We start from the raw sequence: 18,525 nt of genomic DNA, 5'->3' as shown, positions 1-18,525 counted from the left end.
TATTTTTGACTCTAAGGGTTCTCAATTGCCCTTAATACATGTTGGTATAAGGAAGGCAGTATGTTTAGTGAAGAGAGCACAGAATTTAAAATAACTGCAGGTTATTGGTTCAGGCAAACTTAAATTCTGTGGACCCTCTCATCTCTAAAGGATGATTTCTGTTTCATAGAGCTATCGTAAGGATTAAATGTATACGCAAAGGGCTTGGTGGGGGGGGCTGTTGTTTATGTGAAAATGCTTGTCTCTATAATTAGAGTCAAAACTAATTTTAGCCTGCCACCCTTTTGACCTACACAGCTGCTTTAAAAATCTTTAAACAAACCTGTATTAGCTGTATTGATGTGTACCTTTTTTTTTTTTTTTACCGGATTTTTAGAATCACTGTTACTTAAACATTTATCTGTGGACACATACATACATACATATCTACATAACCTTATAATTTATGCACCTGGAAAACTAGGAGCATCGATTGCACTAACATCACGGTAGTGTTACAACCTGTGTGCGCATGGCTTCGGTGCTACCTTCAGCTCTAATCCTCACATAAGAAACTGCTCCGCATCTATAGTTACTTTATTTATTTTATTGCTACTTTCTCATCTCCAGTTATTTTAAATTCAGTTTGTTGAAAATGAAACTTGCTGTTTTTCTGCCTTCCTGCCCCTCCCGTATTGGGAACAGGTTTGCCACCAGTGCAGTGGTTGAGAGAGAGCAGCCTCTGAGGTTAGACTGTGTGGGTTCAGATTGTGGCTCTGTATAACCTGGGGGCTCTCTGTGCTTCAGAGCCCTCCTCTGTGACATGAGATTCATAACCATACCTACCTTGTGGGATTGTTGGGAGGCCACATTTGGAATGTTGTGGGCAAAACGGTCCCCTGAAAAGCCCAGTAGACTTTTTTGTTCGCTTATAGTAGTATCCGTGGCAAATAACCTCTGCCAAGCATCTTGTCTAGCTTGAGGTCTGTTGCCTTCCATTTTGGCCTTTGTGCTCTGCCCATCGGGTCACTAGGGGAGCTTCTAAGGAAGAAGAGGAGAATGAATCTACTGGACAACCAACAGTCTCTGTCGCCTCGGACTCACCTGTTTTCATTCATCCAGTGAATATTTATCCCATATTTGCCATGTGCAACGCGCTCTGGCAGCCTCCAGGTAGATAGATGGTGGTGAGCAAGATCATAGTGCGCGTTGTCATGCTTAGTTTCTTATTTTTATTTTTCAGATAATAAACACATCTATGAGTAGGTAAGTCAAATAACAGATTGTGGCCAGGGCAGTGAAGGAAATAAATGGAGTAATAGATATGGCCACCTCCCGAGTCAGCCCTTCCTGAGCCTGCCTCGTTTCTCCATGTGGATGAGATACCTTTCCTACATTGCTTGCATGGATATAAAATACCTTGTAGCCCTTATCATTCACCACTGTCATGATAATGTTAAGTTGTCTGGAGCTCCTGCACGATGCCTGGCACATAGCAGATACCCAGTACATGTTAAAGCAGGGCATAAAGGACTGGATAAATAATTTACAGGATATCTTTGTAAATTGAGCGAAAAATCCCTTACATCAAGGATTCAAATATTCAGTATGTTGGCAAAGCAGGAACCGTTTTGGATCTTGAACTCTCCCAAGCTGTGGTGGATTAGCACATTTAAAAAAATGGTGATATTAATGACAATAATAATAATTGTTGGCAATTACTGAAGGCCTGTTCTGTGCTAAGCACCATGTCACAGACCTTATGTTTAATCTTTGCAACCACTTCATACCATAGGTTTGAATTATAATTCTCATTTTCACTAACTAGGAGCTCTTGGCTAACTCAAAGACACCTCTGATTCAAATGTTCAAAATCGAGCTCATGATTCTCACCCCATGTCCTGCCCTTCTCCACTGTTCCTCATCCCCGTGAATGACCACACCATCATGTAGTGGGACAAACCCCAAACCTAAGAAGAGACATTTCTTTCCTTCGTCTTCTCTGTCTGTTAACATGTATTCAGATCCTGGTAACAAAATCCATCTAACAGTGGCTTAAGGTAAAAATAAAGGAAATTATCTCACAAGCAAGTCTAAAGTCGGTCTAAAAAGTTGGTGGATCAGGGGTATTATTGAGGTATTATGAGGCCAGGCCCTTTCCACCTTCAGCCCTGCTGTCCTCAGCACATCTGCTTCCGTCCTCAATCTTGTCTCCTGTCGAATGTGGTTGCAACTCCAGGCAAAGTCTGTATTGATTATTTTTAAATTTTTATCGTGAAATTCGCATACACACAGTTAACCACTTTAAAGTGTACAGTGTTTTGCTTAGCATAATGTTTTTGACGTTCATACAAGTTTCGCATGTATGAGTACTTCATTCCTTTTGTTGACTGAAAATATTCTAGTATATGTATGTAATTTGTTCATTCATCTGCTGGTAGACATTTGAGTTGTTTGCACCTATTGGCTGTTGTGAATTGTGCTGTTATTTTATTTATTGTTATTTTTTAGATTCCAGTATAATTAACACAGAGTGCTATATTAGTTTCAGGTGTATAATGCAGTGATTCAACAGTTATACATTACTCAGTGCTCATCATAAGTGTACTCTTAATCCCCTTCAACCTTTATTTAACCAGTCCCCACCCACCTCCCTTCTGGCAATCACCAGTTTGTTCTGTTTTTTGTTTTGTGTTTTTTTTAATAAAGATTTTGTTTTTTTTAACTAATCTCTACACCCAGGGTGGAACTTGAACTCACAGCCCCGAGATCCAGAGTCATACATATGCTCTTCCATCTGAGCCAACCGGTGCTCCTTGTTCTCTGTATTTAAGAGTCTCTTTTCTTGTTTGTCTCTTTTTTTTCTTTGTTCAAGTGTTTTATTTCTTAAATTCCACGTATAGTGAAATCATATGGTATCTGTCTTTCTCAAGCTGACTTCCGTCCCCTAGCATTACCCTCTCGATCCATCCTTGTTGTTGCAAAGGCAAGAATTGTGCTGTTGTGAACATACATGAACATGTATCTGTTTGCATACCTGTTTTCAATTCTTTGGAGTATATACCTAAGAGATTTAGTAGATCATATGGTTTCTGTTTAACTTTTTGAGAAACTGCCAGGCTATTTTCAACAGTGGCTGCATCATTTTATATTCCTATTGGCAATGGATGAGGGTTCCTATTCCACTACAGCCTCTAGAACATTTACTTTATATATATATTTATTTATATATACTTTTTATTATTTATTTATGTATACTTTTTATATATATAAAATAGCCTTCCTAGTGACTGTCAAATGGTATCTTTTTTTTTTTTTAATTTTTTTTTTTTTTAACGTTTATTTATTTTTGAGACAGAGAGAGACGGAGCATGAACGGGGGAGGGTCAGAGAGAGGGAGACACAGAATCTGAAACAGGCTCCAGGCTCTGAGCTGTCAGCACAGAGCCCGATGCGGGGCTTGAACTCACGGACCGCGAGATCGTGACCTGAGCCGAAGTCGGCGCTCAACCGACTGAGCCACCCAGGCGCCCCTCAAATGGTATCTTAATATGGTTTTGATTTGCATTTCCTGTTGACTGGTGATGTTGAGCATCTTTTCATATGCTTGTTGGCCATTTATTTGTTTTTGGGTAAGTATCCACTAAAGTCCTTTGTCCACCCTTTAATTGGGTTGTCATTTTGTTGTTGTTATTGTTAAGTTGAAAGAGTTTCTTACATAGTATGGGCACTAAACCTCCATCATCTGTATGATTTGCAAACATTTTCTCCCACTGTCTTGATGATGTCCCTCATTGCACAAAAGTTTTGAATTTTTATGAGGTCTAACTTATTTTTTGTGCTTGGATGTGGTGTCCAATTCAAGAATCCATTGTTGAATGCAAGGTCATGAATATTTAACTTTGTGTTCTCCTCTAATAGTTTTAGTTTTAGCTGTAATATTTAGGTCATTAATCCATCCTGAGTTAATTTTTGTGTATGGAGTGAAACTGGGGTCCAACTTCATTTCTCTGAATGTGGTTGTCTAGTTGTCCTTGCACCATTTATTGAAGAGACTATTGCCTTAAGTCTGTAGATTGCTTTTGGGAGTATTGTCATAAATATCCAGTCTTCCAGTCGATGAACATGGGATGTCTTCCCATTTATCTGTATCTTCTTTAATTTCTTTCAGCAATGTTTGTAGTTGTCACTGTACAAGTCTTTCACCTCCTTGGTTAAATATATTCCTAGGGGTTTTATTCTTTTGGGTGCTATTAAAAATGGATTGTTTCCTTAATTTTGTTTTCACATTGCTTGTTGCTGGTATAGAAACACAACTGATTTTTGTGTGTTGATCTTGTACCTGGCAATTTTGCTGAACTTGTTTATTAGCTTTAGTAGTGCTTTTGTGGATATATTGGGATTTTCTGTAGGCAGAATCATATCATTTACAAATACAGATAGTTTTACTTCTTCCTTTCCAATTTGGATGCCTTGTATTTCTTCTATTTGCCTAATTACTTTGGCCAGGGTTTCCAGTAATGTATAATAGCAATGGTGAAAGCGGTCGTTCTTGTCTTGTACTTGATTTTAGGGAGAAAGTTTTCAGTCTTTACCATTGAATATGATGTTAGCTGTGAATTTTTTTTTTTTTTTTTTAAATTTTTTTTTTCAACGTTTATTTATTTTTGGGACAGAGAGAGACAGAGCATGAACGGGGGAGGGGCAGAGAGAGAGGGAGACACAGAATCGGAAACAGGCTCCAGGCTCTGAGCCATCAGCCCAGAGCCCGATGCGGGGCTCGAACTCACGGACCGCGAGATCGTGACCTGGCTGAAGTCGGACGCTTAACCGACTGCGCCACCCAGGCGCCCCTAGCTGTGAATTTTTAAAGAGTACCTTTTATTGGATTAAGAAAATTTCTTTTTATTCCTTGTTTGCTGAGTGTGTTATTTACCATGAGAGGTTGTTGAATTTCATCATGTGCTTTTCTGTGTTTGTTGAGATAATCATCTGTGGTTCCCCCCCCCTTCATTCTGTTAATGTGCTGCATTACGTTGATTGACATTCTTATGTTGAGCTGCCCTTGCATTCTTCTGACAGATTCCATTTGGTGATGATATACAATCCTTTTGATGTGCTGTTGGATTTGTTTTGCTAGACTTTTTTCATCTATATTCATGAGGGATGTGAGACTGTTATTTTCTTGTGGTATCTTTGACTTTAGTATCAGATAATGCTGGCCTTATAAAATGTTAGGAAGTGAGTAGTCCTTCCTCTTTATTTTTTGGAAGATTGAATAGGATTTTTGTTCATTCTTTAAATGTTTGGTTGAATTCAGTGAAACCATCTGGTCCTGCAGTATTATTTTTGATTACCGATTCAATCTCTTGACTTGTTACAGGTCTGTTGAGATTATTTCTTTTGGGTTAGTTTTGGTAGATTGTGTGTTTCTGGGGATTTTTTTCCATTTAATCTTGATTATCAAATTTACTGGCCTGCAGTTGTTCATAATATTCTCTTATAATCTCTTTCATTTCTTTTAGGTAGTAACATTCCCACTTTTATTTCTGATTTTAATTATTTACATTCTTTGTTTTTTGTGATTAGTTCTTAATTTTGGTGATCTTTTCAAAGAATTATCTTTTAGTTTCACTGATTCTCTCTTTGGTTTTCTAATCTCTTATTTTGTTTTTTGTTCTGATCTTTATTATATACTTCTACCTGTGCTGGCTTTGGGTTTAGTTTGCTTTTGTTTTTTTAGTCCCATAAAGTATAAAGTGAGGTTGTTGATTTGAACTCTTTCTTCTGTTTTAAAGTAGGCATTTAGAGCTGTAACTTACCCTCTGTGTACTGCTTTTGCTGCCTCTCATAAGTTTTATTATGTTGCATTTTAATTTTTATTCATTTCAGAGTGTTTTCTGATTTTCCTAGTGATTCTTCTTTGATCCATTGGTTGTTTAAGGTTATGTTGTTTAATTTCCCCATATTTGTGATTTTTTTTCCAGTTTTCTTCTCTTATTGATTTTAGTTTCATTTCATTGTGGTTGGAGAAGATACTTTGTATGATTTCAGTCTATTAAAATATATTGACAATTGTCTTATGGCCTAACATGTGGTCTGTCCTGAGGAATGTTCCATGTGTACTTAAGAAGAAACTGTGTTCTGCTGTTGTTGGTTGGAGTGTTCTTTATATTTGTTAGGTCTAGTTGGTTTATAGTGTTGTTTAAATTCTCTAATTTCTTTTTCATCTTTTGTCTAGGTATTCCATCTATTATTGAAAGTGGTATATTGAAGTCCCCAACTATTATTGTAGAACTATCTAGTTCTCCTTTCAATTTTGCCAGCGTTTGATATGTTTGGTGCATATGTATTTACAACTGTTATGCCTTTGTGATGAATTGATCCTTTGTCAATATATAATGTCCTTCTTTATTTCTTATAGAAGTTTTTGACTTAAAAATATATTTTGCATGTTGCTAGCATAGCTATCCTGGCTGTCTTTTGGTTTCTATTTCTATAGAATATCTTTTTTCCATCCTTTTACTTTTAACTTATTTATGTTTGGGGGTCTAAAGTGAGTCTCCTTTAAGCAGCATAAAGTGGGACCATGTCTTTTTACTCCATTCTGCCGTTACCTGTCTTTTAATTTGTAGGTTAATTCACTTACATTTGAAATAATTACTGATAAGGAAGAATTTCTGCCATTTTGCTTTTTGTGTATGTATCACATCCTTTTTGTTGCTCAAGTCCCCCACTGTCTCCTTCTTCTATGTTTGATTGATTTTTTTCTTGTGTACCATTTTGATTTCTTTCTTTTCTTTGATGTATGTTTTTAAGTTATTTATTAGTGGTTGCCAAAGGGATTTTTAACATCCTAAATTTATAACAATGTAGTCTGAATTTATAACAACTTAATTTCAATAGTACACATTAACTCTACTCCTGATCAGTTGTGTATCCCTCTTTTCTTGTTATGGTCACAAATTATACTCTCATGTTTTGCACCCATTAATATAGGCTAAAATTCGTGACTTATTCACACAGGAAACAAAAAGAAAAGTTACAAACAAGACACACAATAATACTAGCTTTTATATTCACCTGTGTAATTGCCTTTACCAGTGATCTTAGTTTCTCTGTATGTCTTCAAGTACTGTCTATTGTCTTTTTGTTTTAGTCTGAATAATTCTTTTTAGTATTTATTGTAGTAAAGGTCTACTAGTAATGAGCTTCATTAGCTTTGATTATCTGGAAATGTCTTAATTTCTCCTTTATTTTTGAAGAATAGTTTAGCCAGATAGAGAATTCTTGGTTTACAGTTCTTTTCTTTTAGCACATTATCATCTCACTGCCTTCTGATCTCTGAGCCTTTTGATGAAAAAATCTTGCTGCTTTTAAGATTTCCTTTCTGACTTTCAGCAGTTTGATTATTATGTGTCTCTTGTGAATTGCTTTGAGTTCATCTGTCCTGGAGTTCATTGAGCTTTTTGGATATATAAATTCATACCTTTCATCAAATTAGGGAAATTTTCAGCCATTTTTCATCAAATATTTTTCTACCTCTTTGTCTTTTTCTTCTCCTTCTCATAGTATATATGTGGGTATACTCAGTAGTGTCCCACAGGTCCCTTAGGTTCTGTTTGCTTTTTCTTCATTCTTCTTTCTTTCTTCTCCTGAGACTGGGAGGAGACTAGATAATTTTAAGCATCCTATCTTGAAGTTTGCTGATTCTTCTGTCTTCAGACTTCCTGTTGAGCCTCTCTAGTGAGTTTTTCATTTCAGCTCCAAAATTTCTATTTGATTCTCTTTTATATAAATTCAGTCTTCTATTCAGATGCCCTACTTGTTCATACATCCTTATTCTGATTTCCCTTAGTTCTTTATTTATGGTTTCCCTTTGGGCCTTTGGGCATATAGATAGTTAATTTAAAGGTTGTTTTTTGTTGTTGTTGTTGTTGTTGTTTTTGCTGGGGGGGAGTGAGTGCAAGCAGTGGAGGAGCAGAGAGAGAGAGGGAGAGAGAGAATCCCAAGCAGGATCCACACTCAGCACAGAGTCCAACATGGGGCTCGGTCTCATGACTGCGAGGTCACGACTTGAGCCAAAATCAAGAATTGGACACTTAACTGACTGAGCCACCTAGGTGCCCCTAGATAGTTAAAGTTTTTGTCTGATAGGACCAATCAGTGTTGGATTTCTTCATTGGTTTTTGTCACTTTTTTTTTCCCTACGAAAAGGCCATTTCCTGTTTTTTTGTATACTTTGTACTATTTTCTTGAGAATTGATTATTTTAGACAGTATAATATAGTAACTCTGAAAATCACATTCTCCCTCCTCTCCAGAGATTGCTGTTGTTACTTTGGAATGTTGCAGTTTTCTGTTTAGTGACTTTAACACATTATTTTTGCAAAGACTGTATTCCTTATTGTATGTGATCATTAAAGTCTCTGTTCTGTTATCTCTGAGGTCAACCTGTGATTTCTTCCAATGCCTGGACTTAATAAAGAAAAAAGGGGTCTTTGTCTCTTTAAATTCCTTTGACAGGCATTGCCTGGGAAGCCCTTCAGCCTTAGGGGTTTGAAACAGTGGCCAGTCTCTCCCTCCTCTCTCAGTGGACCATCAGGCAGATCCGAACACACATCCCCAGTGTTGGAGGATGGGTTCCTACCTTGGTACCAGCAAGCCATTCTGTGAGTATGGGCCACTGTTGCCACAGCTGCCTTCTCTAGGGATGAGGAATGCATGGTGGCAGCTGCTAGTAAAATGTGAAATTCACTGATATATACCAGCTTCTTTCTTCATCAAGCATTTTTCAGATGCTGCAAGTATCTAGCTGGACCCCAGAGTTTTAAATAGTTCTTGCCAGCTCAGTAGTTGATTTGGTTTAGGGACTGATTCCTGGAGCTTCCTACTCTGCCCTTTTTGGTGATGTCACCTATTTATTTTTGTTGAGATAATAATGTCCATATTAAAATGTTGTACTAGCATATTTAAAAAATTTTTTGTTTAAGTGAAACTGATAGGTATTTAGTGTATATATTGAATTACTTTTCATAAGTTATTTACCATTATATCTGCCCATCTCATAAATTAGGATAGTTGGCCCAAAAGATGAAATTTTGCATCTATATATATATAGCTGTGTCACTGTATATTACTACATTGTATCTTGTGGCTGAGAAAATGGCATTTCTTTATTGTGTCTGTAGTTGGTCTGGTTTTTTGTCCTGCTACTCCATTTGGTGGGAGACCCATTGATTAGGGAAAAAAATCCAATACAATTTAAATTTTTTTTTTTCAATGTTTATTTATTTTTGGGACAGAGAGAGACAGAGCATGAACGGGGGAGGGGCAGAGAGAGAGGGAGACACAGAATCGGAAACAGGCTCCAGGCTCTGAGCCATCAGCCCAGAGCCCGACGCGGGGCTCGAACTCACGGACCGCGAGATCGTGACCTGGCTGAAGTCGGACGCTTAACCGACTGCGCCACCCAGGCGCCCCTACAATTTAAAACTTAGTCTAGTATGATGACTGAAATATGTAAGATAAAATTGCTCAGTCTTTGCTTTTTTCCCTGGGATGATTTAAGTGTGTGGGGTGAGAGGTATGGCCTATATGATATTCTGGCAGTGGGGAACTGCTTTTTCCCCTTAGTTCGAGTTCTGCTACTTCCTCTGGTTTCTAGAAGAGTGTCCTATTACCTTCTAGTTGTGTTTGCCTGGCTGGCATGTGCCGATGATGTCATGGCTGGTGTAACTTATGGTGGGGCCTTTCTGGTTGGTAAGAACCTAGTGGTGCTCCCTCACTGGTTCATTTTCTCTTTGGCTCCTTCTCTCTGAGCTCTCCCGGGCATCTGCCATGTCTGTATCTGGCCTGCTGGCCTGGAACTTAATCCACAGCCTTTGCTGCAGAATCTCCCTTGTTTCACGGTGGGCCAGCCCTCTAGCTCAGGAATCTGAGTCTCAGAGTTTATCATTACCTGACCGTGTTTGGAGAAACCTTCACTCAGGATAATGGCCTGGCACTACAGTAAGACAAAGCACTTACTATGTAATCCTTCTGTGTATGTCAGATTCTTCATTTTATCTCCTCACACTTTCTTCACTAGTTAAACCTAATAACTTCTCAGACAGATGAATGCTTCCAACAGACTACGGCAGAGGTCACATACTAGGAGAGGCAAAACAACAACAAAAATAGTAATTTTCAAGCACCTTTGCTATCGCATGTGTGTATATAGACATATATGAGGACAATATTCACAAAGGTGTATGTAATTCTAAGTGTACACAAGTCTTACATTTAAGAAATATAGGATCTATAGAGAGGCATAAATGGTATGCTTACACATATATGTGTATATGCAGTATATATATAGTTAAGATCTGTATGTATATATAACATATATAGTTAAGATATATATAATTAAAGTTAAGAGGTTTGGTTTCTATCAATGAACATTTTCCCATGACTAACAATGCTGTGATTTAACATACACTTTTTTTTTTCTTTTGTAGGACCGTTCGTGTATGGCTAAAGAGAGACAGTGGACAATATTGGCCAAGCATATACCATATGATGCCTTGTAAGTATCTGGATCTCTGTCTTTAGAAATTAGACATGGACCACTTCCTTTCCAGATTGCCTTCTCTGTGTTTCCTTCTTGAGTGGGGATGTCTGAGGGTTGAGATTAACCTTATGATGGAAAGTACCATATTAAATCATTTTAGCTCTCAGTATGTAAAATAAGAAAATTGTTCTGAAATTGACCATATATTCATAGTTTCTGAATAAGATTAATGGAAGACGGGCTATAGGACATCGGCTTTCTGATTACAGCTGTCTCCCTCCTTTCCAACTTTTTGTTTCACTTTCTTGTGGAGTTCTTCCTTCGACATTTAAAATTTTGCCTGGTGATTACCTTTGTGAAGTAAATTTGTTCTTGTACTATTGTTATATTATTCATTCAAATACAAGACATTCAGCATTGACCATTTGGTACCCAGAAGGGCTTGCTTACAATTGAAACATTCTAAGTAGAAGTCAGCCTCATGTCCTCAAGATTTTATATGCAAAATACGTCCTTGTGCCGATAAATAGCTAATCTTTAAATATATTATAAAACATCCGTAGATTTGATTCTTAGACTTGTGTGCTGGCAGAAGTTCTACAGAATAGCTAGCACTTCTAAATAGGAAATGTCTTTTTAGCCTGGCATTTTGTCTTTAAAAAGTGATGAGGTTTGGGGATCCTATTCCATGTTTATTTGAGTATAAAATAGTTATTTAATTTCGTTATTAGTTATATTATTCAACGTTTCCCTGACTCTCCTTCAAATCTTAATTAAAACTGACACCCTAGAAAAATCCCTCAGGTTTGTCCTTTGGGCCTGTGTCCCCTCCGGCTTGCTACAGCGTGTACCCTGTCCCTGGATACAGGTACCCCAGTTTGAGAAGTATGTGCCACGGTGTACAACCGGAATAAATTCATGCTGAATTATAGATGTGATTAAGTTTATGCCTTTGGCAAAAGAATGCTGTAATAACTTAAATAGCTATTTTGCTTGTTTATGAACAAATGAATTATTAAGAATATAATGGGTTTCTGTGATTTTCAAATTATCTTTGAGGTTTTGTGTGGCTTTAGAATTTTATAACAAACAAGTGATAACCACAAAGCTGAACCAAGTGGTCAGTCCTGCATGAGGGAAGAAGAAACTTCTTGTGGTTCTGAGGACTTGTATTTGCCCCTTAACCTGTTGAGCCTCCAGCAGACAGCATTTATGCAGCAAAGGGCCTAGGTGAACTTCCTCTTTAAGCGGTGGCAGTGACGAGGGCTCAGGCAGAAGGAAAGGGAAAGGAATTCTCTGATTGATTGTTTTTTCTGATCTTTGAGTGGTATAACCAGTCTTTTCTACGATCTTCCCTTTTCATCAAACCTGACACGGTATCTAACTGGAGGAGTGGGGAAGGTCTGTAGTCCAGCAAGTTGAAGTTGACTCTAGAGATCTGTTACTACCTTGACTATGAAGACAGAGGAGAGTCAGACCTGGGCAGAAAGATGAGGGCTCAGGGATGGTAAGCAAGGAATCTTCTTGAGATGAACTTGAGTAGGAACCTCATGGAGACAGGATCCTAAGCAATTGCTTATGCGCCCCCTTCCCTATACACACATCTAAACCCGTTTTGCTGTCATTCTGTGATGCTGTCTTTATTTGAATGTCACTGAGAATACAGAGATGCCTCCAGTTGCTTTTCTATCGTTTATTCAGCTGTGTGAATGACTAAAGGCTGCTGTGGCTCCTACACCTGGCAAAAGTGCTCAGTACATCAATACTTATTGAAGACTTGAATCTGATAATACAGATAAGTCCCTGAGAACATTATCATACATATTCCTAGTGACTGAACACAGTCTTTGAGATTCAGAAAGAGGACCCTTTCGTTATTTGTGTATTTTGCCTGTGGCCTTCCACAAAGGGAGTGGAAAGGGCATTACCTTGCTATTAAAATGTGTGTGAACCAGCAGCATTAAGGTCACCCTAGAACCTACCAAAAATACAAGTATTGGGTACCATGCTAGATCTATAGACTCGGAATCCGCATTTTTAATGATATCCCTAGGCAATTTGAATGCACTTTAAAGTGCATTGAGAAGAGTGTCTTCTGACATTTTAGCCAACATGCTGATCTATTTTACACATGATTCTGTGAGCACATACAAAAAGCCTCATGCATGTATAGTATTGATTTCTACATACTTAGATATAAGTACACATTCTAGTGGATCAAATATTTATTGTGCCCCTGCTGTATCCAGGCCACTGAGCTAGTTGCCAGGGTTTGCAGATAATTAAGGTGCATATGGTCAAGATGATTTCCATAATCTTTCATTGTTGGATAACTCCACTACTGTGGAGAAGTAAAAAGAACGATATGTTCTTCACAATTGATCAGAAATTGGCTTTTATGTTCCTAGGAGTTGAATGTATTTAGATAACATAGTAACTAATATTTGAGCAAGAGTCAGTTTTATTTAACTTGAGAGAGGCAGAATCTTGTTGCATAAGGAATTATGCTATATTTTTGGACACTTAGAAAACCTGAAATAGCTTTGAATTTCCAAAGGTTTGTTTTTCAGTTCTTCCTATTGAAAGGTGTTATGTTAAGAGATTACTTAGTTTTGTCCTTAAATAATGGTTATGTGGTATTAGTTACAAAATAAGTAAAAAGATACAGTATGTCTGGAGGTTATGACATGGACATCACAAGGCACATATGACCATATAATGTGTTTATAGTGGCATATAATAAGTAGTATTCCAAATCCAGAAGAAAACATAGAGAAAATATCTTTACATGTAATATATGGCTTACTTGTTTATTTCATTTATTAAAATTTAATATAGTATTTGTCATGTTCCGGGTAGGATAGTACTGTTTTGTAGCAGTGAGAGGAATTTGAAGTTTAATGGGTGGGAAGAAGGGGAAGGCATTGGATGAAAAAGAATGAATAGTGAAGGCAGAGTTTGATGGTTGGGAGAGAGCCTGAAAGGCAGGGATTTATGATAAGGCTGGATGAACTTGGGGGAGTGGTACACAAGGGAAGGGTAAGGAGCAGGCACATCGTGCTTTGGGGGTGTCCTCAGACCCAATCTTTTCTGAGAAGCTCTGACTTCCCCTTTAGGAGGGAATGAGGAGAGGCCAGACTTGCCTGGTTAAGGCTGTTTGCTCCTGAGCCAACCTGATTTTCCCAGAATTTAGAATTTGGAGTAGGAAATGCTAAGTTTCAGCCTTGGCTGGTCCCTTGAGCTGGGAATATGTAGACCTTATAGCTGTGAGTAAAGAAACAGTGAAAGCTGATCCGCTTAGAAGGAAGTCCGAATCAGGGAGGAAGGACCACTTGGCTCAAGAGGGAGAGAAGCCTAAACAGATGATGCCTGAGGCTTTTCTCCTCCTCCCCTCCAGAACCCTGGCTCTGCTTCTGCCTTTGAGTTCAAGAGATTCCCTCTTTTACTGGATACATTCATTAGTGCTTCCTTTCACTCCAGTGGGTTTCCGTCACTCCTAACTGCAAGTATCTAACTCAGCCTAGCCCAGATTGTATACCTCCCAATTCCTGTCCGTTCAGTTTCTCCTGGATCTCTATGATCTTTAAAGAGAAAGGACTGAGCCGTGTCCCGATTGGTGCCACTGTGGTGCTGAGCTGCAGATTGTCTGCGAAAAGTGAGGGTGAGTAAAGAAAAAAAGCAGAAAGGAATATTTATTCCATTTAATTTCTTTGGACAGTTTATTCAACAAATTTTAAATGTTTCTGCAGTACTAAACACTGTGCAATGTCCCAAGAATATAGTGGCGAGATAGGGCAGATGATTCCTGTCTTCATGGTGTGTACAGTGGGGAAGGCAGACCTAAAATAAGCCCCACTCATGCTGTGTGGTGAGTGTTGTCACAAGAAGCAGGTGTAATGGAAACATGCTCACAAAGGTTCCCAGAAGAAAGTCCATTTAAAACCCTGCCATCTCTAGAGAATTTGGGGTGACTGGTGACTTGTTGTGTAGTTTCCTATGTGCCGATTTTTATGGATGAGTGAGAAATAAGAGCCTTTCCTTATCTAATATTCTTCCAGAAAATAACATCCTCTTGATGTATCTCCTGTAATAGCTGCTTATTGCCTGTGACAAGATCAAATTACACTGTGCCCAACTGGGACCTGCTTGAGCTTGGAAACGAGAGAGGGGCCTTTCTGAGGGTGTAGAGTTGAGGTTTCAGTTGTAGCCATTAGTGATTATCTGTTCCAGGCTTCTAGTAGATACCATTTCAACCCCTGCCTTTGCATCTCTCTACAGCAGGAAAAACAAAACAAAGAATGAAAAGCATAGGTATTCCCATTTTCATGGTTGAGTTATTTTAGATTTACTTTTTTAACTAGGTTTGCCATTCATGGGGTCAGACAGAGGGGTGGAGGAGAGAAATCTCAAACAGGAGCCAAAGTGGCAGGTGTTTGAGATTTCGCTTACTCGATTAAAGTATTGGGTATCGTGTCTGAGCCTCTATTGCCAGCTTTCCCCCTTGGGCATGCAGAATAGGTAAAGCAGTTCAACTGCCAAAGATGTGGTGAATAGGAGGTTGAGAGGCCCAGAGCCTCAGGACTGAGGGTGTGTTGGACAATTGGAAACCTCTGTGGGTTCTATAGTTGCCAGGGCAGATGAAATTTACTTTGGCTCCTAAGCGTTTATGAATTTGTCCCCAAAGCAAAACAGTTTATCAAAGATAAATACAAATAAAAGGCACACCTAACACGGAAATAAAATGACCTATTTTTCCAGCTCTCTGCCTTGGCGTGGCAGGATGGCATTTGCCCAATCTGGAGTTGTGCTGGGTGGGGCCCCCTCAGTCTGATTGTTCATTGATACAGTTTTCCCACTTTGTGTTAGCCCTCTGCAGAAATGCCTTCATTCTACATGCCCTCGGCTCGCACTGGTGTGTGCATATATGCAATGCTTTATGGCTGTTTTTGAAGAAATTGTCTACTGTAATGCTCAGTGCTCCTTTGAAGAAGCGCTAAGAGGGCCAGAAACCCTTTGCTTTCTCTAAGACAGAAATTACCAGCCCATGTGCTGCATCATGTTGGGATCATCCAAATGGATTACAGACCCTGAGAACTGGTCTCCTTAGCTGCGCAGGGGAAATCCAGTCGTCTGGGCTCTAGGAATCTCTTCCATTTATTCCAGTGGCTGTTCAGATCTAGTTTTCTGTATATCGTGAGGTGAAAAAGGTTGGGAGGGACAGCTCTAAGGACCCGATTCATGGTCCTTGTGGATAATGTGACACATGGAACCTATCGTTTGCCAACAGATCTTTATTCCAATTTTCTTTCTGTTCTTACACCTGTTTTCCTTGTCATGACTTTTTGCTTATTTCTATGATTTGGTTTTATTGTATCTACTTTTAAAGTCTCTTCAAATTCTTTGTGAAATGAGGTGGGGAATGCATTAAATGAATTATCTTATTAGTTAAAACAAATAGATGACGTTTGGACATAGACATACTGTTTACCTTAAATTCACCCAAAAATATGTATTTTTTTTTTTTAATGTTTTCAAAATAGCTTGTAGGTTAGAACCTCTGCCAGGGTGGGAAACTGGAATTTGATTTTCGTTTTTGATACCAATTTGCTGAGTCACTTCAGGCAAGTCCTTTACATTTTTCTCTACTCTGAAGCCCGTTGAATACACTGTCATTAGCTTTGATCTCAGATTTGCAAAAACATTTTTGGTTATGAGATGTATTAAATAAGTAATTTGCACTTTCAGGTTCTTGGTATTTAGCAATATATATACTGTTATTGCTGATCTTAACCCAATGGGGATTTGTGAGGTTGTGGCTGGATTGGCTTCCTTTTCCTGTGTGTTGGGACTTCAGTCCTACAGCGACAGATAACTTGAAATTGAGGCTGTAGAAAATTAGAATGATTAATATGTTCATATGCTTTATACCTAGGATGGAAATGACTTATTTTGTATGTATATTGCAAATGTCCATTTGCCCATTGGTCAAAGGAGAACTTTCTGTAATTTAAGACTTTGTATGGAGCTCGTTGTGCGTTGTCCCACGTCTTCTGGGTTTATTAGAGTTTTGGGGCCAAACCCATATGGATAGATTAGTGGTTGAAAGGTATTTAAAATAATGAATTTAAAATAATGAAGTTCTGTTTTTATCAGGTAGTGATTATTTTGGTGACTTTTAGACAACATCTTTAACTCCATCAAGGGACTTTCTTGGTGGGCTAGGGGATTTGGGTATAATTGGGAATGCTCATCCTAATATTTTATACCTTATTTCAATTTACTCCTTGGTTCCTTTCTTCGTTTCTTTCGGTATAGGTTATATTATAGAACCACATGTAAAGCCAGTTTACTGTTTTTACTATTTACATTTTCAAAAATAATTGTGTAATCTGATATTTTAGTTCTGTACTTACTAAGAAGAAAATGTGCTTAAGGAACTTCTGATTTTTAATGGAAATGAAAATGTGGATTATCTAAGCTAAAGATAACAGATGTCAATTAATCTGAATAATTATAACATTTACTTAGCATACTCTTGTTTGATTTTCATATGGCAGAGTATTTTAAAATTTACTGTACTTAGATCTTAAACTTGTAGTGATAACTTAAAACTTGTCGGAGAGAAAAAATGACCACTGATAAGTCACTGTGATTTTGCTGATGTTACCCAGACTAAATTAAAAGAAAACAAGTGGTTTAATTTTAGTAGAGTGCCTAAAATAGTTGATTGAAATGAAAAATGCTTTTTAATGCTAGGCAGTTGAAGTCCTACATCTACGTGTTCTTAATATATTAAGTAAAACACGGTTGAGCATTATAAACCTAATAAATACTGAGTTGTGACAACCAGTACTGAAGGAGATCGTGTCTGTGGGTGAGATCTCTGCTGTGCAGTGGTGGGGTGCTCCTGGAAGTCCTCTTATTGGAGGATCCCGATATCTGACTTGATCAGGGTGTGTTTAACACCTGAAGTTCTGCTCACGGAAGCGCCGCTGTTTGTTTAGTTTCCAAGTGACCACTGGAACATCCCGTGAAGATCAGTGCGGGCTGACGAGCAGTGCCTTTGCCGTTGTACAGCGCTCGGTGTGCTGGAAATCCGCAGCTCAACCTTCAGAGAAACTTGTGTTTATTTGAGCAAAGGTCAACCAATAAGCAAAGGACAGAAAATAAATCAGCCACAAAATGAAGGAGTTCTAGGTATAAATAACAGAAAATAGGTAACTTTCCCCCCAGTAGGAGTATTTTGAGAATGCCTTCTCTCAACTATATATACTCCTTTTAAAAAGTAGGAGCCATAAATATACTTTTTGAGACCACTTGAGGGGTAAAAGTATTAGAAATACAAGTAGCCAGTTTCTCCGTAATCCACTTAATTACTGACTCTGTTGAGGTTGATGTGGGATTCTTGAGTTTCCTTTGTCTAGGGCTTATATCTCTTGAGCTTTTCCTCCTTCAAATTGTATGGTCATTAATATAATCACCCAGACTGGGGTTTCTCTTTATTTTAGTTTTCCCTAAACCTTAAGCTGACTACCTGCCTGAAATTACAAAGATTTCATTTTAAAAATGCTCGATATTATGAAAGTGTTTAATTTTTAAAATAAGGTATTAACAAGCCATCAAGGTCTAAAGTCCTGGTACTTACATAAGAGATTATTATTTTTCAGTACTCACAGGCCTGCACAAATTTCTTTTCCATCTTCTTTGTACCTTTTATTATCTTGCTTCCTAAAATTCTGCCAAATACACTTCTTCTGTCTGTCCTCAGTCTGAAACAGCAAAGAGGGGTGGCAAGTCTTAATCAGATAGCATGGAAATGAATTCTTGTACTATTTTATTGAGAAATAAATTGTGGGCATTTTTTTCCCTTAGGTTTTAAGAAACGTGGGGGAAAAAATAGGAAGCTAACGATAGAACATCAACAGACCAGTGGCAAGGCCTTGATTTTCACTTACTGGGTTTGTGTGGGAGCAGTCCCAGGCAAACCACATACAG

The 18,525-nt window shown here is 38.1% G+C and overlaps 1 protein-coding gene across 2 annotated transcripts in view; it reads left to right on the top strand.

Moving 5' to 3' along the window:
• WDFY2 (WD repeat and FYVE domain containing 2) overlaps window positions 1-18,525 on the top strand; it is a 177,317-nt gene that overhangs the window by 64,855 nt on the left and 93,937 nt on the right. For both annotated transcript variants that reach the window (XM_030309887.2, XM_030309903.1), the window contains exon 2: window positions 10,478-10,545. In XM_030309887.2, the coding sequence (XP_030165747.1) occupies window positions 10,478-10,545 (68 nt within the window). The remainder of the gene's footprint in view (window positions 1-10,477; window positions 10,546-18,525) is intronic.

Source organism: Lynx canadensis, chromosome A1 (genome assembly GCF_007474595.2).
Source record: "Lynx canadensis isolate LIC74 chromosome A1, mLynCan4.pri.v2, whole genome shotgun sequence".
NCBI classification, from domain to species: Eukaryota; Metazoa; Chordata; class Mammalia; order Carnivora; family Felidae; genus Lynx; species Lynx canadensis.
Note: the sequence above shows the minus strand (reverse complement) of the source record. Positions and strands in the feature narration are given on the sequence as shown.